The 22,952-nt window shown below is 45.8% G+C and overlaps 1 protein-coding gene across 2 annotated transcripts in view; it reads left to right on the top strand.

Moving 5' to 3' along the window:
* The window catches only part of ADAMTS17 (ADAM metallopeptidase with thrombospondin type 1 motif 17), a 957,220-nt gene that overhangs the window by 45,236 nt on the left and 889,032 nt on the right, over positions 1–22,952 (top strand). For both annotated transcript variants that reach the window (XM_085644533.1, XM_085644532.1), the window contains exon 3: positions 4,569–4,734. In XM_085644533.1, the coding sequence (XP_085500659.1) occupies positions 4,569–4,734 (166 nt within the window). The remainder of the gene's footprint in view (positions 1–4,568; positions 4,735–22,952) is intronic.

The following is a 22,952-nucleotide window of genomic DNA, read 5'->3' as shown; positions in this document are numbered from 1 at the left end:
GGCGGGGGTCTGGGAGCTCCATTTCAAGACCTTATATGCAGCAGTCACAGGTCTAGAAAGTCCACTGGCACACACACCTAGCTTGGGGGTACAAGATGATCATGAGTGTACAGTGGAGGAGGTCTACACTGCCATAGGGAAGTTGGCCATGGGTAAGGCTCCTGGCTTAGATAGACTCCCCGGTGATTTATTTAGGGGTCAACCGGCGATCTGGGCCCCTTACCTATGTGCCCTTTTCAACGCAATTCTGCGAGGTATGAAGGTACCTGGTACTTGGCTGGGAGCAGAGATTGTCCCAATCTTCAAGAAGGGCTCTCCTCTGCTTCCAGCCAACTACAGGCCTATTAGCCTCATTGACGTTCCCCAAAAAATCTTCTCCTGTCTAATCCTGGACCGCTTACAGGAGTGGATCGAGGAGTATGATATCCTCAGTCCTTATCAGGCCGGATTTAGGAGGAACACATCGACCATGGAACAGATTTTCCGTCTTATGATGTTATTCTGGAAGACGGTAACTCTAGAGGGTGGCAGCCTCTACATGGTCTTTGTGGACCTCCGGTCCGCGTTCAATTTAGTACCCAGGGCCAAACTGTGGGCGGTGCTTTTGGAAATGGGAGTTCCAAACGCAATACTGACGGTGCTGATTAGGCTACATGCACAAAACTATGCACAGGTCAGATGTGGGAGGGAGGGGGTGCTGTCGTCCCGGTTTCCAGTTTGCAGGGGGGTCAGGCAGGGGTGCGTTTTGGCACCAACCCTGTTCTGCCTCTATGTGAATGGCGTTATATCGCATCTGGACGCGGTTCCCAATACCGATGCACCCAGATTGGCAGGCAGGAGAGTGCCGGCGATAATGTTTGCCGACGACACCCTCCTGCTCTCCAAGTCCCCTATGGGGATCCAACGAGTGTTGGACGGCTTTACAGACTTTTGCCGATGCCGCGGACTGGAAATCAATGCTGATAAGACTAAATTTATGATTTTCAGCCCCCCGGCATCGACCCGCCCAACACCAATTCTGGGTTCGGTTAGACTGGAGAGGGTACAGACTTTTCAATATCTAGGGGTAACGATCAACGAAAATCTTTCCTGGAGCCCCCAACAGGCGAAATCACAACTTAAACTCTCCCAATTAGTGGGCGGTATCCTCAAAATGTCTAATACATCTACAATCAAGCCAGTGAGCCACGCACTGGAGATTTACAAAGTGAAGGCGAGGGCATCGGCTCTTTATTGTGGGGAACTCTGGGGGTACACCTGTAGGCCCAAAATTCTTAATGTAGAGAACAAGTTTATGAGGCAACTACTTGCACTCCCCCAAAGTACACCCCTCCTTCCGCTGAGATTGGATTTAGGACTGAGTTTTATCGAGGATGAGCTAGCTCTGAAACCTCTTAGGTTTTGGCGCAGGCTATGGATAACTCCAGAACTGTCCAATTATAGGCTTGAATTAAAGGATGTGCTGAACCATGGTAGTGCAGCGAAAATCCCCTGGCTTGCATTTGTGAAAAAGGAACTGGGGAAAATGGGACTATCGGACCTCTGGTATGAGCCAGAACAGGCATGCAGGGGGGTTTCATGCAAAACGCTTGCGAAGTCCTTCATGGACTGCAAACAAAACATATGGTTGCATGACTCCAAAGCTGGCCCTCTGACAACAACTTTTTTAACACTTAAACACTCATATGCTTTCGAGGAGTTTTTGAACTTCATTTACCCAGTTGGAGCTAGGAAGTTATACATCCAATGGAGATTCGCAACACTACCACTAAGGGCATTCACAAGTAAGTGGTCTGCACCAACGAGCAACTCTTGCCCTGGATGTGGTGCGATTAAGGAGGATGAACTACACATGCTCTTTTTTTGCCCTGCCTACAGAAAAGCCAGAAAGTACTGGTTGGTACCCTTGTGCAGGAACATGGGCTTTGATATATGTTTTGTTGCAATGAGAGTTCTTAAAACTGACACTTCACCGCACATAGTTTTCGCACTCTCAAAGTTCCTGCTAACTATGTGGTCCAAGAGATGTTCTCTCATCACAGCGGCACCCAGGGGTGATTGTATATCATGATTGCATACCTTGCGTGTTAATCTGATTTTATGAAATGTTTATTTTCTCTCTTGTGGTTTTACACATTTTTTTAACCGTTTGAACTGTAATCTTTTATGACTGAAAAAATGTCGAAATAAAGATCAAATGATGATGATGACTTTACAATACCATACAACAACATACAAAATTATCACTACAAACACGCTCTATCTCAAAACATTTACACTAAATCAATTAAACTACAGTTCTACTAACTTCATCACTTAAAATTTGACAGCTACTTTAACCCGTTCGACGCGCATGACGGAACGGTTCCGTCATGCACGTCGGTTGGGCTGTGCTTATGACGGAACCGTTCCGTCATGGCCCCGCCCGCGCACGGAACCTTCAGCGTGGCGCGGAAATCCGCGCCGCGCTGAAGGGGTTAAAACAAATCCTACAAAAATAACATCTTTAACATATTTCTTTTAACACTAACACTCCTCTGCTGCCCTCTATCTACTTTAATAACTGTATACTACTATACAATTGCACAGTTTGCGCAATCAAACTGAACAAATAAACACCTAAGTAATAATCCAAAAAGACAATTGAACTTTCTTCCTCTTGTTTTGATCAACTTACAATTACATGTCATTTATTTCAAAAGTTTTAAGTACATGTATATATGCATATATAAATTCCAATGCATTATACGAGTAAATAAAATATAAGACGAGATTCTTTTCTTTCAGCATTGTTTTCAACAAAACTAACAATGCCACATCAATAAGCCAGACCTATTGTCATTGTCGATGCTTCTTTAAAGCATGACATGTTTTACTGCATCAGCTTGGCACTGTGGCAGTAGGTATGCTAGTGTCCCCTTTTCCCTTTCCCATTGGTGGGTGGTGTTGGGGAAGAGGGGATGGTCTAAAGAAACCCTTTAAAGGGTCATGGCGAGACACGCCTGTCTCACGGATTCTGACTCAGACAATTCAATACAAGACTCGGCGTTCCCATACTCCAATACCCTCCGAGAACTGTAATTATTGGTGGGGTGTGAAAAGGCCCACAATACAGACCTAGAGATCTCGACTCTGAATCTGGAACTCTGTCTCAAGTAAATGTGTGGAGATGTGACTTTCCATGGTTAGCGGGCAAGATGTTTGAATGATCGGGAAGCACGGAGAACAAGAATAGAACAGGAGTTGTAAGAAAAGGAGTCTTGGGGAGTAGAGACTTCCTTAAGCACAACTTACGATTGGAGACGTGTACAGAGAGGCTCTTCGGAGTGACTCTGACCCAAGAAATACGAGAAACAAGAACAAACGGACAAGCTTCTATAGAACTATAGAAACAAAATGACAGAATCAACAGTATTGAGTTCATCAGAATTGAGGTGAAAAGGTAGACACCCAGAAAAGAAACCGATTAGTAACAATTACCCCACCACAATGACTCTAATGCACACTCAAATAGGTTGTTTGGGAGGACATAAACTGATAGCCTGTATAGTGGTCTGCTTGGGCTCTCGATCAATGTGAATGCATTGTACCTCCCGTCCCCCACAGAGTAAAACAGCCTCACAGGGAAACCCCAGGACATAGTTCTCACTCACATAAGGAAGACTGCAAGATCTGCACCACTTGCTCCCCACCATCTCCTCACAAAGCTCCACCATTTAAAAAACACTCAGGCTCGGGGGTGAGACGATGACTTCTCGCTGCTGCTCCTCCACTGACATCTGGATATTTGAAAAACACACAAAACCGACACCAGCCCCGTTGAAAACCTATTGTTGCAAGTGATCTTGGTATACAAAAACCCAGCATAGCTTAACAGGAGCCCTGATAATGACACACCAAGACTAGAACAACGTAATCTGCAATTTCTGCCCTCAAAATCTGACAAACTGGTGGCAACAGGTACAGACGGAGTTTGCCAAATTAGACCTAGACTTGAAAAGGCACATTCAACCTCACCTCAAAAGTACTGCATTGTACCCTAGTGGAGTACAGGATGGAAGTCCAAGACCTCAGCACCATATTCCAGTCCTAATGCGAACAAGGTCTTGGAAGACACGAACCACCATACTATATTGTGACCTTGAAACTCTCATTGGCCAATGGGCACAAAGAAATAGAATAATTGGGAATGGTCCTTAGAATACTAATTCAATGTTGTGGACAGAGTGGTCGTCAAAGACCCCAGTTGGTGAAAAGCGTTTTGTTGCTATATATCTGGATTTGTGATTTATAAATGCTAATACACAGATGCAAACATGGGCCCACAAGAGAGCAGGAACGAGTTTTGTTACCAATAAAGGAGTGAGTGCGCTTGTGCGGGAGAAGCACACCTTACTGAGAATTGAGGTGACGTAAGGCTGCTTTGAGCATCATTTAGATGTTGGCAATTTCGACTTCTGAAAATGACAGATTTTGTGATTGTTACCACGAGTGTATAAGATGGTAGCCTGGCTGTATACATGGAATTATTGGCTGTGCTAATATACCTGTCATTTGTTGATCTACAGATGGGCTACATTCAGATAGGAGAGGTCGAAATGCAGATAGAACCAGCGAACAACTCCCAGGAATCCTTCAGTGGAAGAGGTCACGTGATCAGGAAAAGACGAGCTTCTGGACCCAGCCCTGCCTTCAAGGTGCATCGTTCTAGCCAGCAGTGCCAAGTTGTATCAGGTAGCTATGGAACTTCTATGCCGCATTATGCATCTGCTTCAGCAGCACTGCAAGCATGACCTTACATAAATATTTGTGCAGAGTACTTGTGGTTTTGCTGCCGACCCATGAATCCGGAAACCTGGCTTTTAATCTTGGCGTTGCATTTCACCAGCTGTGTGATTCTGGACAAATCATGTCATCTGCCTTGTGCCTCCAAGTGTAAACAGATGTGACACACTGTACATGTATGCCTCCCAGTAATTTTCTAATTGTAGGCTCCTATCCATTTTTCTAGTAGTATCTTAGCTTCTGTAATCTTCACCCTGCCCATCTCCCACACATTATGGACTAGATATATTAAAGAATTTTTGTGGTCCCAAAGGGTTTGAGTTGCAAAATAGGACTTTTTGTGACTTCAGAATTGCCTTTTGGTATGTACCAAATATAAATTGCAATTCGGTAACCTGTCACCGAATAACAATTTGGGTTTGTGTCTGCAGACCAAATCAGTAATTGCAAGTGTTCCTTCCAAACAGCGACTCATTATGGAATGTATTAATATTTTGTGACTGGAAACATTAATATTTTACTGGCTACACAAAAGTAGTGGCAACCCATTTGCAAACGAGAAGGAGTACGCCAGGGACCCCTTCCCATTTGTGAATATTTACCCCCCAAAAAAATATAAGTTTAAGACTAGGCAGTAGTTCATGTGACCACTGCCTACTCTTTAAAAAAAAATGTTACTTTTTTTTTTTTGTAAATGCATCCCAATTTGATTGTTTGTTTTATTTAAAAGCAATCACAGACATGGTGGTCTAGTGACCCCGCAGGCCACCATTCCTCTGTAGGCAGCGAATTGTAGTGGGTTGCACTTTGTGACCTACTTCATTAATGTTCATGAGGTAGGTCAAATTGTGACCCACTGTAATTCACTATTTTGCAAACCGACCTTTTAGTCCATAGGTCAGTTCACAAAATACCACACTTGTCACAAATTGTGACTATTTTTTGCAACCAGTGTATAGTACATCTGGCCCATAGTTCTTTGTGCAACACCTTCTGCTTGAGAGTCTCCTACAGACGAGGAAGAGAGGATGGTCTCCAGTCTAGTTACTCTCCAGGCGCAACAGAAACTTGGCTGAGGTGGTCTGAGAAGAAGCAGAGGCATTTTAAGACAAGACGAAAAATGCCACCAAACTAATTAGGAATTCTCTTCCTTTCAATTAGCGTTGCTTTAATTCACAGAGTTGTTTACATTTTGGATTAAAACAGATGCCAAAATGAAATACGTCAGCCCCAGTTGCTCTGAACTGTCCTATGGTTGACGCTTGACGAGTTAGAGGATGAAAATGAATGACTAACTCTGAATTAAGGGGCTCTCCTAGAGCCCTGCTGGAATCTGCACTTGGCCAGCAGTAAAGCGGTGTATTTGGTTTTACTATCTCTGTGCAGCATAAATCACTCATAGTACATGTGAGGGGCTGACACCACCTTGAATGGACATTCTTGAACCCCGGCAGGTCATGCTCATTTTTCTTTTCCCCTTCACAGGTAAAATATAACTAATACCGTTTTGCTGGGTTTTGACAATATACTTGATTCTGTTTGAGATGTGCACCATATAAAAAATTAATTATTGTTATTTCTGTTATTCTAGCAGTTGAAGATGGCTTCTGGCCTCTACTCTAGTATCGTTTCTCCTGCTCGATTTCCCCCCACCTTTATTTACACTCACTACTGACACCCTTAATCACACAGTACAAGTATGACACTTTGAGAGTCACTCCTGAATGGCAAAGGATGTTTCTTGAGTCTGCTCATTCACAGCAAAGGCAGCAGTCTCAAGGGAGCCACTGTCGCTCACACTACTGCAGCTCTGTGGTGGTTCAGCCTTTGCTGCTGCCCAGGAAACTCAGGCATGAATGACAGCGGGTGCCCACCTCTGACTTCCCTCACCTAATTTCGACAGTGGACTATGTAGTTTGCCACTGACAGATGCACCCTAGCTCCACCGTGGTGAAAGACTAGTAGCATTTGTGATTGCTCTGGAAATGGTGTTTGACCGACCACCCAATGTGGGGTGGCTGAACCCACACCCATCCCAGTGCAATGCTTTAATGCAAGTATAACATAACATGTGCATTTGTAAATCGCACATTCACCTGTAGGCATCCTGGCGATGAATAAAAGATGTTCATTGTTTATTTACCTTAGAAGGATGAATGGCTGAGTGGACCCGTTGGGATTTGAACCTGTGACCATGAGGTCAAACACAGGCGCCTACAGTGAACGCATTAGACCATTAAGCCACCAGACCCGGCTTAGTTGGGCATACTTGGAAAACTCTTAGTCTCTTGTGCTGCCAGAAAACTGTGTATCGGGGTCATTTGTAATGTTGGTACTGTAATTGTACCTTCACTTATGGGTACTCTACCTGTCTCACATCTGGGACTCTTCTACCATGGTGGACAGGCATGGTAGGTTCTCAGACCTTTCTTCCCCCTGTTGGCTCCTGCCATGATGGCGGTAGTGGTGTTGAGGAGACAGAGTCCTGTCTCCAAGATGGAGAACTATAAATTGGAGAAACAGTTGTCTGCCATCGTGAATTATGAGTTTTCTCTATCATAGCGGCAGGCTGGCAGTCAATTGACAAAATTTTGAATGACCGTTTGTGTTCTGCAATAGTCATGTCTTGCAGCTTAATATCGGTGTTCATGGAAAAGTCTCCACCAGATCATGACAAGGGACCAGGCTCGCGCTATGCTAAAGAAAAGAAAATTATCCATCTACAGCACTGTTAGTTGGAGCAGTACAAGTTTCAAATCCTTGCAACAGCACTTGGTGGAAAGTCACTGTGGCCTTACCTACTTATAAATTTGTCATAACGTATACATTTCCTCCTTATTGCTTTCGAAGACCAAGCACAAGTGAGAAATGGCTTGACGCGGAAGTCATGTTGTGCTTTCAGCAGAGGGGTTTCTGACAAAAAATTCATTGTATGAAAAATGACTTTCAAGAGGATGCTTTTATGCCCAGGACATCAGTGTTCAGGTAAGACGTGGGAGAAAATGAAGATACTTTTTTAGGGTGACTGCGAAGCATCCTTCACAGTTGGCTCCTTCGCCATCCTGTAAGGTAGTATTCCCTTGTATATGTATTCGGATATCAGGCCACCAGTTTTCAGAAACCTATTACAGATGTGCCAGCACTAGAGTTAGAGGACCTCCTAGATTCACCTAAGTCAGGACTCCAGACCTGTATTGCGTTATAAGTTAATGCGCTTAGGCTTTGATGAACATGTACATAGAGGGCTGGCATCAAGGCATGCTATTCCTTTTACCTAAAGGGGACCCCTTCTTTCTGGGGGCTTCTTCCTTTATAGTCTGGAGCCTGTAGCTTCTGTTCCAACATCAGCGGTAGGCAAGGCCATTGGAATTATGTGATTCTGCGTCCGCAACTTTTCATCATATTTGTAGATTTGCTGCATCTGATACATAATAAATCGCCTTCTGCAAAAATTGAAGATTTTAAACTCAAAACTGTGTTTTTTAGCTCAAACAGATCAAACGTTACTTAAAACGCTGTGACAAGTGTTGCTGCGTGGAGGCAGACCTTTCGACCGGCAGTGGCAGGTCACCAGGCAGTTGCTAATTGCTGTGTTTGTGTTAAAGTGCTATTGATGAGGAGAAACCTTTTCCCAACTAGGGTTAACATTAAAAAAATTACAGAATAGTGAAGTAATACTGCCACAAAACTTGCCAGTTTACACACATAATTTGTCCTTTCTCGTCGAAAAATTTAGTCAATCTTGCTACATAATTTGATCCTCCTCTGCCATATGATGCCAGTGGTCCTGGACATAGCCAGTATGGCAGCGCTTAGAGTATGCATTGTCTCATACTTCTGCTCAGTGCTAATTTGAGCCAGTAGTTGCAAGTGGGGCCCACCAGCACTCATTTTTGGGGACCTTGTCATCAGACTGATCAAGAACAAAACACCAGAGAAGAAGGAAAAGAAAGGAGTAAACTCAGCGACGCAGGGATGAAAAGAACCTGCAAGAGTGAAATAAAGGGTCAGGAAGCGTGGGGTGCTGGAATAAAGATGCACGAGTGACAATCAATACCACAAAACATTAGCATTCGGCAACTCTAGGTGCTGAGCTTCAGCGAAAACCTTTGGGCCCCAGCACTTATTGTTTTACAAACTAAGCACTGCACTGCTCCTCCGGCGCTGTTGCATCTAAGGATTTGTAAATCCTGTCTTTTGTTGCTTGTTTGTGTTTTAATCAGTGCTTGAAATGGAAAAATAGAAGTGCAGGTACTCTGTAGGTGAGTACCTTCTTGTTTCTGAGAGGTGCTGCTTCTCCCCAATTAAAAGTACTATGTCAGTCTTGAAAAGTACTCTCCCTCTCAAAATAAAAAAGTGCCGGTACTCCGTACCGATCAGTACCGGCCCATTTAAAGCACTGGTTTTAATGTGATGTGTACTTTGTTACCATTTGAATAGCACACCCCTGCCACCGTGCTACTGGAATATGGCCTCGAGTACAGGCCTTGGCTACTGGAAGGGAGGGTCCATCGATTTGAAATGGACTTTTTTTTGTCTTCAAGCAACCCAAGCTCCCTACATCAACCATAAGCAAAGGGAAGGCAAACTTTGAGGGCCTTGCTTGAATCTCCGTTTACAACAACCAGTGTAGTCGCTGCCGGCAGACGACGCATGCGCGGAGTGAGTCCCGCCTTCCTGGCTTGAAGCCGAGCCGCAGCTGGCAGCGGGGGTGATGGTTCAGTCTCGGGACAGGTGCGCCCCGATCTTCATTAATGCGAAAGCAACGGGATGGACTTTCACGCAAAGATACATCTGAGTTCAGAATCTCTTGGGCAAGTCGCGGCTTATAATGGGTTTATAACACTAATGGCTCCATCGGCTCCCAGCCGGGCTTGATTAAATTTTGCACGTAAGAAATGTAGAAATATTGAAAAATTAATCCATTGTGACAGACCAAAGGTGCCGCCCGACAAAACTGCAGAGCCGTACTATGCCTGGGCCTGCTTTCTCAATATTTCTCACCGGATTAAGGCCCTCATTTAGTTACACTGCTAGCTTCTGTTAAGTCTCATCAGCTGCAGAGAACTCAACCCTGCTCCTAGAAAAGAAAAAGAACTGATTTTTGTGCGAACTCCACAGCCCCTTTTTCAATCACCTATTCTTGCGAGCCTCGGTGGATTTTACATTGGATTGCACAGTTCTTGCACGTCGATTTGAAACCCTTAGCTGCAGGCCTGCTGCCTTCACTTGCCTCTCATTCACAGAATAGAACAAGCATTGGCATAGCCAATAGGTCTCGCATTTGGGACCTTTTAAGTGTTTAGCCATGCAACAGTTGCATAACTAAATACTTATAAGGTCCCAAAAGCGAGACCTATTGGCTATGCCAAGTGGCCGTGGGGCCGCGAAAGTGATCGCGATCAAACATCAAAGCGGCCGTGCGGCCGCTAAAGTGAAAGTAATCGCGGTAAAAGCGGCGCGCGCGCCCGCGCACATGCACTGTAGCTCTAGGCTGGCCTGGTAGCACTTTTTGGAGCCCTCTCAATAAGTCTCGCCAGACCAGCACATGTGCTGGGTCAGGCGAGACCTAAAAAATGACTGCTGCTATACTCAAAGCGCTAGCGTCTATACTTGAAGCGCTAGCGTCTAGGCGTTTCGGATAGTTTGTAGACATCCACCCACGTAGACTTGGTTTTTGACTGTTCATAAATGGATATGAATTTTTTATCTCAACCTGCCAGGATCTCATCTCTGGCTCCAGACTGTGCACAGATGTCTGCAGCAGGTGCATGGAACTCCTAAGCTGTCTTGCAAGCACCGATTGCCTTTCCTTAAAAATGAAACAATAGTGCTGGCCTTGTACTGACTCCCTGTATAGGTCAAATATGGGAATTAACCATTAGATTGCAACTGTCTTCACATTTTGGCTCTACGGCGATGGACTTTAGTTCATTTTTAAGTTCCAGATTGTTGAGCATTTGCATGCCTAGATATGCCCTGGAAACACGACTGTACAAGAATAATTGTACACAGATACCATGAAGGAAAGACTCGTCTGTACAGTATTAACCCTTATTTGGTGTGAGACAGGGAGCAAAATTGTGGGCCAGATGATTAATTGTGGTATCAAAAAGGCATAGACCGTATTGTCGAGACCAGCTACATTCCCCAGAGTTCTGTGAGGGCGCTGTTCGGTGATATGTTTGCTGCATCATCACAGAGGGACCGCAGGGTTAAAAGCTGCATAGGTGTGTACCACCCACATTCACCCTGTTTGCGTCTGTCTGGTCTGGTTTACGCCACCCACGCTGCTTGTTGATTCACCTTACTGGTTCATGAGTTACCTTTCTATTGAGTAAATCATTAGAAGAATATGTCTAACATTAACATGGTGCTTAATGAATATTAAAAGTGGACTTATTATACATGAAGATGGCCAGGAGACTGGCTTTTGAACCTGCTCTTCAAATTGACCACTGACCACTCTCCACCAGGACCGCGTCATCTCAGGGCCGCAAACCAGCACAAGGGCTCATGTGAAGAGTGTCTCAGTGGTAGAGTGGTAAATGGTGGTTAGTCCGTACACTTTTATGGTATTCCATGCGTTACTTGGATCCCGTTCTTCTCGAACCAATGTCATAATGAAACATATAGAATGAAAGAATTAAGAGGATCAGCCTCACAAAAAGTTCTAAACTCCACAGCCCTCATTGGAATTACTGTGCTCAGCAGTTACAATATCTGCGCAATACTTTTGTTGCTGTGGACTTGATAATGATTCAAACTTTGATACATAATATTGGCTTTATACATGCTTGATCAGAACCTCAGTAGCTTACTCTGGAGATCAAGTCGCTTAACCGCATTACTTGTTTACTGGTAATGCTAGATTGGTGGTAGGCCACACCCTTTCTATTAATGATATTTTCTCCTAAGTCTCAACCTTCCTCCCGTATTCCCATTTTACGTCGGAGCAGCAATAGTAGTAGGGAGTAGAAGACGCTGTGATTCTGTTGTATCTGAAGACCAATAGGGAGCTGGAGACCAAGATGTTTCTGGCTAAGTCCCGTATGGAGATGCTTGCGTGTTCTCCTTCACCCACAGGTAAGTCTTCTGTCAGGTAACCATCTCCCAAAACAATTTCCAGCAAAAAACACAGAAAGCTCCACTTGAAGTAGCAGTCCTCCTCTCTATTGGGGAAATTGTCTCACTCATGTTTCCATTCAGAGTCGAGGCCTTCTGGGCTGCTATGCTTGCTCTGCTCAGGGTGACTCCTGCGTCTTCTGGGGTGCCCCAAAGGGGACAACCCTCTGTAGGCATGTTGATTCTGGTGGCTTTAACCCCAATGTCTCTCGATCCTTTAACTCTAAAGGCTTGGTTCGACACCTAAATAATAGCTAAAACCTGCCCAGTTGCCACCCTCCACCCCCATTTGGTTGGAGCTTAAGCAGCGCTGTTGCATAGGTTACCCATTGAGCCAACTATGATGCCTCTCTTGAAGCCGCCAAGCTTGTAAGACATTATCCTCGTGGACAGGGAAAACGATAGGGCAGACTTTAATGATGTTCCTTTGCAAGAGCACCTCCCTAATCTTGGATATTTGCCTGGAGGGTGTACATTTTCAGCTCAGACTCCAGGGCCCTTGCAATGCCTGATAAAGACTATGGCCATACAGAGGATGGCTGATAACCTCCTGTGCTTTCCTAAATCTGCTATGTTCTGAAATATTTGTACAGCTCATTTACCAACATTTAAATTGTGTTGTGCTCTACCAAAAAAAACTTTCATTTCCAACCTGCAGCATCCAACAAGAATGTTACAAACCTCCTCTCATTTTGAAGTCCGAGAAAGAAAAGTAAACACCAAGCTCCCTCGGAAGACACAGTCTGACATTTGACTTCTGTCTTTGAATGCACAGCAAATGTGATAGGTTAGGAACATAATTTAAAGGCATGTTTACAAATGTGAATTACAAACCACAATGACTGTGGTAAGCAATGGGGAGAATGCATTCCCAGGGAAGCTTTCAGAATGTTCCCTAGAAGTCTTTTTGCAACCAGACAGCCGTGCTGTCTGGTAGTCTTCGACCTAAACAACAGAGTCGGATGGCAAATCTACATATGCAGTAGATCTTTGCCTGACTCCCATTGATCATTGCATGGCTATACTTACTTAGCTTTTCTCTCGTCCAATGTAATGTGGCTATAAGGGAAGGAAGGGGCAGGTGACTCAGTAGGAGCAGTGAGGACTTGAAGAGGCAAGTGACAGTGAGTATTGCATTACAGACAGTGGAGCCCATGTAGGCAAAGTGAGCCCTATGTCTTCAGTCAGAGTTTATTTTTACCAAAGTGTATTTTGCTAAAACTATGGTCAAAAGTTAGGGACAACTTATGTGAAGATTCTTGTCAGAACAGTGAGAATGAAAGACTGGTAGGGCTGGGTAAGAGGTAGTTGCTGTGACTGGCCCTTGTTCCACCATACATCTTTTGAGTGGCGCCAGCCTTTTTAGAATTTTCTGAATTTCCCTCCAGGCCATTTCCCTGTGACTCCTGTGCATAGATTTACTCACTGTTTACTCACTGTTAATCTACATTTTCCCCCAAAATATTTATTGACTTTCCTTGTATGCCGACCTGACCGGTCCTGGCGTCAATGCCACCTAGGAGCAAAGAATGCCAAATTGCTACAGGGGGTTGGCACAAATGGGCATTTTAGTAGGAGACTGGGTCTATTATCTTTGCACCGTTCAGTCACTCATGCGTTTGTGGGTGTGTGTGGCCCGGGAGGAGGAATCGCCATCATCCACAAATCTACCCTCCGCCTGAGCACACTCCCCGACGAGCCCACAGACCTGATGGAACACCTTCACTTCAAGATACTGGCCAGCCCTACCTCCACCCTCTGAGGAACCCTCATCTACCGACCCCCTGGACCCTGCCAGATCGTGACCGAACCCACCCACTCAGCAGGATACACCCTCGACCCCCTATTCACAACAGGAAACTCCATCACCTTCAGCCACACCACCGAACTCCCATGGACTGATCATCGATGCGCCCACTTCACCTTCAGAACCCCCACCATCCACAGACACCAGCCCCTGCTCCCACGAAGAAACTGGACCAGAATCACCGACGACCAGCTAACCTCATCACTCAGCAACTCCACCCCAACCATCGCGGAAAACGACGACGCCAACACCGCAGCCCGAACCATGCACAGATCGATCTCCGACAGCGCCAACACCATAGCCCCCCTCAAGAAAAACAACAACACCCACGCCAAGAAAGCTAGATGGTTCACCACCGAACTTCGGGAGTCCAGACGCACTTGCTGCCGCCTCGAAAAGGCCTGGAGGAACACCAAATCCACAGAAGCCCACAACAACTTCAGAGCCGCCATCAACGCCCACCACCAACTCATCAGAAAAACGAGGAAAAAAGTGATTGAAGACAGAATCTCCACTCATGTACACAACAGCAAAGAACTCTTCAACATCATCAAGGAGTTTACCCAACCCACCAGCGAGTCCACCGACATCCCTCCCTCACAAAACCTCTGCGACAAACTCAGCACCTTTTTCCACAACAAAATCAAGAGCATCTACGACAACTTCGACGAAGACAACCAACACACTGAACCCTCACCAACAACCCCTGACATCCTGAAGCCAGCGATGGATGACTGGACAGCCCTCATCACCTAAGACACACTGAAGACAATGAAGTCAATTCACTCCGGGGCCCCCACGGACCCCTGCCCCCACCACATTTTCAACAGAGTCACTGACACCATCGCACCCATGTTCTGCCACACCATCAACCGCTCACTGGCAACTGCCTCGTTCCCTGATGACTGGAAACACGCTGAGATCAACCCCCTCCTGAAGAAACCCTCGGCGGACCCCACCGACCTCAAAAACTACAGCCCCATCTCCCTGCTCCTGTTCCCAACGAAAGTCATCGAGAAAGCCATCAACAGCCAACTCGCCACATTCATCGAAGAGCACAACATCCTCGACTCCTTCAAATCTGGCTTCAGAAAAAACCACAGTATGGAAACGGCCCTCCTCGCCGCAACAGACGACATCCGTACCTTACTGGACAAAGGAGAAACAGCAGCCCTCATCCTCCTTGACCTCTCAGCGGTGTTCGACACAGTCTCTCACCGCACCCTAATATGCAGACTCCACGTCGCAGGGATCCAAGACAAGGCCCTCGACTGGATCCGCTCCTTCCTCTCCGGCAGAAAGCAGCGGGTCAGACTCCCCCCTTTCCTCTCGGACCCTACACCTACCACCTGCGGAGTCCCCTAGGGATCCTCCCTCAGCCCCATGCTCTTCGACGTCTACATGGCTCCGCTCGCCCCCATCGTCAGAACCTACGGGATCAACATTGTGTCATACGCAGACGACACCCAACTCATCCTCTCCCTATCCAATGAACCCAACACCGCCAGACACAACTTTCGAGAAGGCATGGAAGCCGTCGCCAAATGGATGAAAAACAGCTGCCTACAACTAAACACCAACAAAACGGAAGTACTCATCATGGGCCCAAACCCAGACACCTGGAACGACACCTGGTGGCCTCCCGCCCTTGGAAGCTCGCCCACCTCCACGGACCACGCACGCAACCTGGGAATCATCCTGGACTCAGAGCTCAAAATGGACCGCCAGATCAACTCTGTCTCGTCCTCCTGCTGCCACACCCTTCGCCTCCTACGTAAGACCTTCAACTGGATTTCCCTCGAACACAGAAAGACCGTCACTCACACCCTGGTGACCAGCAATCTCGACTACGGCAGCGCACTCTATGCCGGAATAAACAAAAACCTCACCCGCAAGCTACAGAACATCCAAAACGCCACCGCAAGACTGGTCCTCAACCTGCCAAGACACTGCCACATCTCCCAGCACCTGCGCACACTCCACTGGCTACCCATCGAAGCTAGAGTCACCTTCAAGATGCTAACCCACGCTCACAAGGCCCTCCATGACACCGGACCAGCATACCTGAATAGCCGACTCAATTTCCACGCACCCCAAAGGACCCTACAATCAGCCCAGCTCTTCTATGCCGTGGTCCCCCGCACCAGAAAGATCAGATCGGGAGGCCGCTCCTTCTCCTTCCGCACGGCCAGAGCCTGGAACGAACTTCCGCTCCACCTCAGACAGATAACATCGCTCCCCATCTTCGCAAGAAACCTCAAAACCTGGCTCTATTCCAGTCCTTGATGGACTGGAATATGCGAACCCCCCCCCCCCCCCCCCCCCCCCACCCCTCAGTGCCATGAGACCCTTACGGGTGAGTAGTCACGCTTAACAAACACCTGATTTGATTTGATTTGATAGACGGCTTTAAAGATCCCTATGAAATTGCTAAGTGACTTTAAAATGACCACATGAGCGCTGATTTCCAAAGGTAAATTAGGTTGTAAACAAATATTTACGACTGAATTAACCTTTTATTTTTACTCCTCCCAGGAATCGATGAAGAGATTCCTGACTGGTATAATGGTTTCACGATGATGTTTTTTTTTGCCTTGAGTGTATAGATCGCTACTTGTAAATTCCTCTGAAGGGATAGTAAGTGGCCATTCCAGGGCCTGGTTTGCCTTGAAAGTTTGAAAAAGCCCCAAAACATGCATGTTTGTGAGCATTCCTAAAATCCTCTTCTCCTGGTTGAGATGTTCAAAGATTTAATCAAGTCAATAAATGGAACCACTACCATCCCTTTAGGGGAAGGGGAACGAAGCGGTCAACTCTGTTTGGTGTGAGTCTAGAAGAAGGACATTCTCCTTAAGGATAAATGTTTGCCCCACAGAGCAGAAAAAAGAGAGGTCCATTCCTCATATGACAATCCCAGTGTTAAGCCTGGAAACCTGTGCCTGGTGCAGCTTTCCAGGCATTCGATTGAGACTAATGGCTTGTAGGAAAAAGTACATCTGCACCCAGACGTAAACACTCATGTGCGGCTGCCTGCATATTTTCTACTTTTTGTTTTTGCTCCTCTGTCCAACATTACCAATTTGTTGGAACTCGCTTGTATACTGGTGTTTCACTTTTATCTCCGGGGATTTATTGGCAGGTATACTCTCGACGTTTTCATCGAGCACTACATAGAATATGTACCTTTCAGGTTGCTTCTAAATTGAATATTTTCAAATTCCTCCCCCTTATTTAAGATTTTTTTTAACATACAAGTAAACCATGCTGCTTGGCAGATCCTGCCCACCTGGGTACTGGCTTGGCACTGAAATCCCACACGTCTTTTAGCACAATCTGACTTCACTGTGGGAACTGGAAGCCTTCCACATGGGCAGCAGCCCCTGTACCACGACTGCAGCTTGGCTTTGGTGACCTGTCTGCTCGCTGTGCATGTTCACACAAAAGCATCCTTTGTCCGGCACGCTCTTGCACTGGGCCAGGAAAGGAGAGACATGCTGAGAGGTCTCTGCTTGCTGCCCAACAAGGAAAAAACATTAACAAGGGGTAATGTGTGAGTAATCAACGTCATATTGTAGCTTTCTGCACTTGGCGACTGCTACTCAGAGCAATTTACAAATGCTCTGCACAGAAGAGAAATCCGCATTAGGGGCGACCAAAGTTTGTGAAATTACCTTTGCACATTTTTTCAGGTTGTTTACTCTTATGCAAATATGGCATTACTTCATGTTAGCGCAATAAAAATAGTGCCAAAAACACAAGTACTGCGAATGAGAGCTGCTTGGGTCCCATCCATCCGCGCTGTTCTCGAACTGCTGTTGTATCGTTTTGCTGCAAACGCAGTTACGCGACAAGGCTTAATGGCATGATTCAAGGAATTTCATGCAACAAGCGTAACGGGGAATTCATGGTATTATGCAACTTACACAGGCAAAGTCACAAAAAGAGAGGAACTAACCCCCTGTAAATAAACATCAGAATTTTATATACAGAAGGAATTTGACATTTACCTTTTAGAGTAATAAAAATCCTTATACCCTTAGGCTGAGACGTAGCCTTCGCGACTGTGAATGAGAAATTAGCTAGAATGAGAGCTATAGTTGAAGACCGCCACTTGGCCATGCATTGATTTGTGGCGGATGGGGGAAGAGGGGCTAAGCCTCCTCCTGCAGCCAGACCATAGTTCAACCTTTGACAGTGTGAGCCATCCAACTGCCTAATGTACTATCACCAGCAAGTGAAAAAGAGGCAACATCACTATCATGATGGAAATATACCTACATGGAGGAAAATAACCTGTTCAATTTTGTTGTCATATTAATGTTATTATTTCGTCCTTAGTAAAATTTAGTTAATAAGTCGAAGTTTTTGTCAATTCTCTAGGATACAGTCAGTGGGTAGATCTGTAAAACCCATCCTGCAAAGGCTGTCTTAGATTATGGTAGCACTGAGAAATGCAGTATGTCTTCTGGTATTTAATCTTGATATTCTCTTGGACTGGAAATGTTGCTGTTGATTAATGAGCTCGATGAATTCTTGATTAAGTGTTTATGTTATATTTTAATAACTGCAAATCCGATGATATTGATGAATTTTGATGTATGAATTTTGACATTTGGATGTATGAATATTAAGATGCTAATTTATGTGATATATGGATTTCAATAAAAAAAAGATATTCTATTTAGACATGTAATGTGGTGTTTATGTGTTTAGAGTGCCTTGAGGGTGTGCTTCTTCAGGGGGCAGTGACTTTTGCAACAGCGTACATCATAGGTAATCTTGATGTTGCAGGCTGTAGCAATTAAGCAACGAGTCGAACGTGTGGTGGAAGAGATGGGCTTAAGGCATTTAAAGAAATGGAACAGGGCCTATCTGTGTTTCAGGTCTTGAATCAGTACAGTGTGGTGAACTGTACCCTGAGTTGTCAATGTTGGACACCTAAGTAGAAACTCAACTCTCTAAGACTGCAATCAATACTTTGCCATAGGATATGTTGATTTCAGCAGATATAACATGTCTGAGATGGTTCATATGGTACAACAATTAACTTGACTGTGTTGGGCGTCTTTCCGTAGGACACTGGCTAATAGATAATTTAGGGGATTTCCTCACAGGCTGGTGCACCTGAAAGGCAAGTCAGCCTATACTGGCTCCATCAGAGCCACATGTATGCCTCAAAGTGTATATTCCTGGATGCTACCCAAACACAGTTTTGCTGTAGTACATGATTTACCGCCTTAGTGAAATGTTCATTCAGTTTCTAATTTGGGTGGTGGAATTTGTCTGCTCTCAAGCAGGACTTGGAGTTTTCTATCTCTCTGAAAACCATAGTGGTTTGTTATCAAAAGGAGCTAAATTCTGCCTTGTGAACTTCATGGCTAAACATTGGTTCTGTGGTCTGGTACAGGCATGTCATTGCAGTGAAAGAGGATTGTTACTTGTACTGTGTTTTGTGTTGTGTACATTTGCATAATAAGAAACCTTTACAGAAGTCTCCAAAGTGATCTGTCCATATACACTCTCCACAAACATCCTTGAACAACAAGCCCTGTCGAGTTCATTGCTGAGGGTAGTTGATCATGAGTACTGGTAAAGTGACTTATATGCAGAGTGTGATTATTCAACTGGTTTTTAGAAAAACGACATTTCTTGGTGCTGACCACCTCAGAAGGCTAATGGCCGAAAAGGGATGGATACGACCTGGAGAGAATATTGTAGTAATTCACTTCGGTATTTTTTTTATTTTTAGGATTCTCTTGTGTTTCTTCAAGTCTTTCTAAATAGGAAATAATTCTGCCTCTGTTTTCTTCCTAATCCCTTTTGTGTGCTGAGAGTGTCCTGCCTAAGTAGCTGTTCTCATTGCCTTTGAGAGCAGTGGCGGCTGGTAGGGAACGGGGGCTGGGGGGGCAGGGGAAGGTGGTGGGGGCTAGGGAAAAAAAGGAAAACTTACCTGCTGGTTGCCGTCGCCAGCCGCTGCCTCTCCTCTGCATGAAGCACCCAGGCTCCCAGATTACCCTGATCAATCACAACGCTGCCTTTCAGAACAGTTGCGCATGTTCCCCAGCCAGGCTCTGCAATACAGCTGGTGGAGAACATGCAAAGTGCACATGACTGTTTGGCCGGCCTGAGATGGCCGGCAAACCGTCATGTGCACTTAAGGTGCAGCAACCACTCCTCCTCCCTCGACATCACAGGAGCCCAGCACCGCCTGCCCTAACCCCCCCTAACCTAACCTGGCTAAAACTGCAATACTAAAAATAAAATGATAATAACGGAATGTTATTGTCATTTTATTTTTCCTTTGTGCTGCTTTAAAGCAGTGGGGCGATGCTTCTCCACCTTAGCAGAGGAGCCGCCATTGTTTGAGAGCAAGACTCACTGCTGGCCCCCCCTAGAGCAGCCGGACTCCCTAACAGGACTGGCTTTATGTAAGATTCAAGCAACCCTCGTCAATGTCAGTCCATGCACAAGCATCATCATCTTCATCCTCCTCCATCACCGATTCCCCCCTATTTAAAGATCAGGTACGCCCTCATTGTCAATTGAAAATTTCAGAATAGTTAGCCATGAGGGTTTGAGGCTGCAGTGTGTGTTTGCCTCTATTTCTGGCCACGGCTGGTGGTGGTGCTGTGCTGCCACCTCTAGCTTCCAAGGCCTACGTCTCCACCTCTTACTAATGCTCTTGATGCACTAACGCCAACAGATGCTATCTCCATAATTAATATCAAACTTCTACTGATGATGATATCGGGAGCTTTCGCCCAATGTGCAAATCTAAAAAAAATTTCACCACACGGAAATCATTTTCCACATGGGAAGAGCCTTCACCTAAATCTCCTCTAAGTTTGGAGTCCATCCATTCACCTTCCCACCCCTTTGATGAAATACATTTCTTACTATTTCAGGGTGGAAAAGGGTCGAATCGGAGTTTGCAAACACCCAGAAAACGTACAAGGTTTTGGGTATTCACAAACTTAGGCGGCTATCCACGCCTCGCTCCACCCACTTCCCACCCTTTACATGGGAGTTACAGCTGAAGATATCCCCTCAGTCGTAATGGAAAAATAAGCTATATGGGTTGCCTGAAGTAGTGTGTCGAGACAGCGTGCAATAGTGTACAGATACTGCGTGGCTCAGTGTACCGATCCAGCATGAATTAGTGTGCTGACACTGAATGGATTAGTCTGTGGACATAGAATGAATAAGTGTATCAACAGTGCATGGATTCATGTCCAGGGTCTAGTCATTGTGGATGCTTCCATCTAAAAGGACTTGACATTGTCAAGGACATAAAGATGAGGTATGGATAGATAGGCGCCGTGGTTATGGTTGAGCGCACTGACACAAGGTGTGTTTAGCCTGCAGATAGTTTAGCTCCCGTAGGTAGAGCGGTGGGAGTGGATTGATGAGTGGAGCCCATTTACAGACTCTGCTTGTAGCTCGCTTGGAGATACCAGGATTGTTCTAGTGTACAGGTCCTAAGTCTGGCTAAAAATTCCAACGTTTTGTGTGTGTGTTTCTTCATAGTGACCATGCCTGTGACATGGTATGCTGTCTCTAGGCATAGTTTGGTATACAGAGCCGAGGAGTTGTTCAGTATGCTGGCTCTAGATATGATTTAGTGTACTGAGCCTGGGTGGGGTTTGCTGTACTCTGCCTATGTGTCTTTAGTGTCCTTGCCCTAGGTGTGTTTTAGTGTAATGGCCCTAATTATGATTTAGTGTACTGAGCCTGGGTGGGGTTTGCTGTACTCTGCCTATGTGTCTTTAGTGTCCTTGCCCTAGATGTGTTTTAGTGTAATGGCCCTAAGTATGATTTAGTGTACTGAGCCTGGGTGGGGTTTGCTGTACTCTGCCTATGTGTCTTTAGTGTCCTTGCCCTAGATGTGTTTTAGTGTAATGGCCCTAAGTATGATTTAGTGTACTGAGCCTGGGTGGGGTTTGCTGTACTCTGCCTATGTGTCTTTAGTGTCCTTGCCCTAGGTGTGTTTTAGTGTAATGGCCCTAAGTATGATTTAGTGTACTGAGCCTGGGTGGGGTTGAGTGTTCTGGCCCTAGGTATGGTTTGCTCTACTCAGTCTAGGCGTGTCTTGGTTTACTGTCCCTAATGGTGAATTGAGCCCAGTTGTGGTTTAGGTGTACTGGCCTTAGTTATGGTTTGCTGTGCTTTCATGCAAAGAAAACTAGGTTTGTTTTCCGTAATTCGCATTGGCTGCAGATTTACAAGCACCCTACCGGTGTACTGTAGCATCGATATATCGGCTGCAGCGTAGATCATAGCTGAGGTTTACTGTGCACACAGGGACAGGCACACTTAAATATTGACCCTTTAGTGTGTTGGCTTGAGCTGCAATAAGTGAACAGCGGGTCCCCAGCACCCCTTATTTTCTTTGATTAGGACCCACCGCCCGTGTCAATTTCCAGAGACGCCCCACAGGAAGCATCTGGGGCCTGCCTGACTGAGCTCACTGTACCCCACCGAGCAACAGTTTGCCCGGCCCTAATTGGGCAATTACAGTAGGAGGCTGCCAGCTTTCGGGGCTGCAGTGATTTCCGACACACGGGCTTTAGCTCACTGAATCCAGACCTATTTTGAATGGGCGCAGTGGGACAGAGGGGCACTTTATTGAGAGCTAGAGCTGCTACATCCATCACCATAAGAGGTGTCAAGAGGTGCACGTGCCTGCAGAGGGCGAGGCTGCGACCCACACAGGGTCGGACTGGGACAGAAAATAGGCCCGGGGACCAAAATAAAAGTCCATTAGGGGGCCATGTTTGCAATTTGGGGCAGTTTGAACTTGTCAAGACACCCTGTGTAAGTGTTTTGCAAGGTACGGAACACTGTATTTGAAGGCAATGGCTGTATTAATATCAGGAAATCCACAATAAAAAACAACCCAGCCGACATAAAAAGTCAACAAACAGCCAAAAAATGCCTCACACACTGACCTGTCAGACCAGCCCATCAGGCACTGCCTGACTGCCCTAGGCCAGCCTGACCCTGCACTTACAGACACAACGGCTTCAGTGCTTTGTGCAGGGCTGCCTGTACAGGGCTGTGTCACTAGATGCTAGTAGCAGGATGGGTTACTAAGACGTATGTTTGGAGCTCTGACCATCAACATTTTCATACCCACTTCTGGCCCATTTGTGAATGGAAGAATAATAAATCCGGCCCGATGTGTAATGCAGTCAAAAGGCGTGCGCTACACCGGGCTCTTTCTCCAGATCCTGGG

Source organism: Triturus cristatus, chromosome 3_1 (assembly GCF_964204655.1).
Source record: "Triturus cristatus chromosome 3_1, aTriCri1.1, whole genome shotgun sequence".
Classification (NCBI taxonomy): Eukaryota; Metazoa; Chordata; class Amphibia; order Caudata; family Salamandridae; genus Triturus; species Triturus cristatus.
The sequence above is the reverse complement of the archived record's forward strand: the minus strand, read 5'-3'. Positions and strand labels throughout refer to the sequence as shown.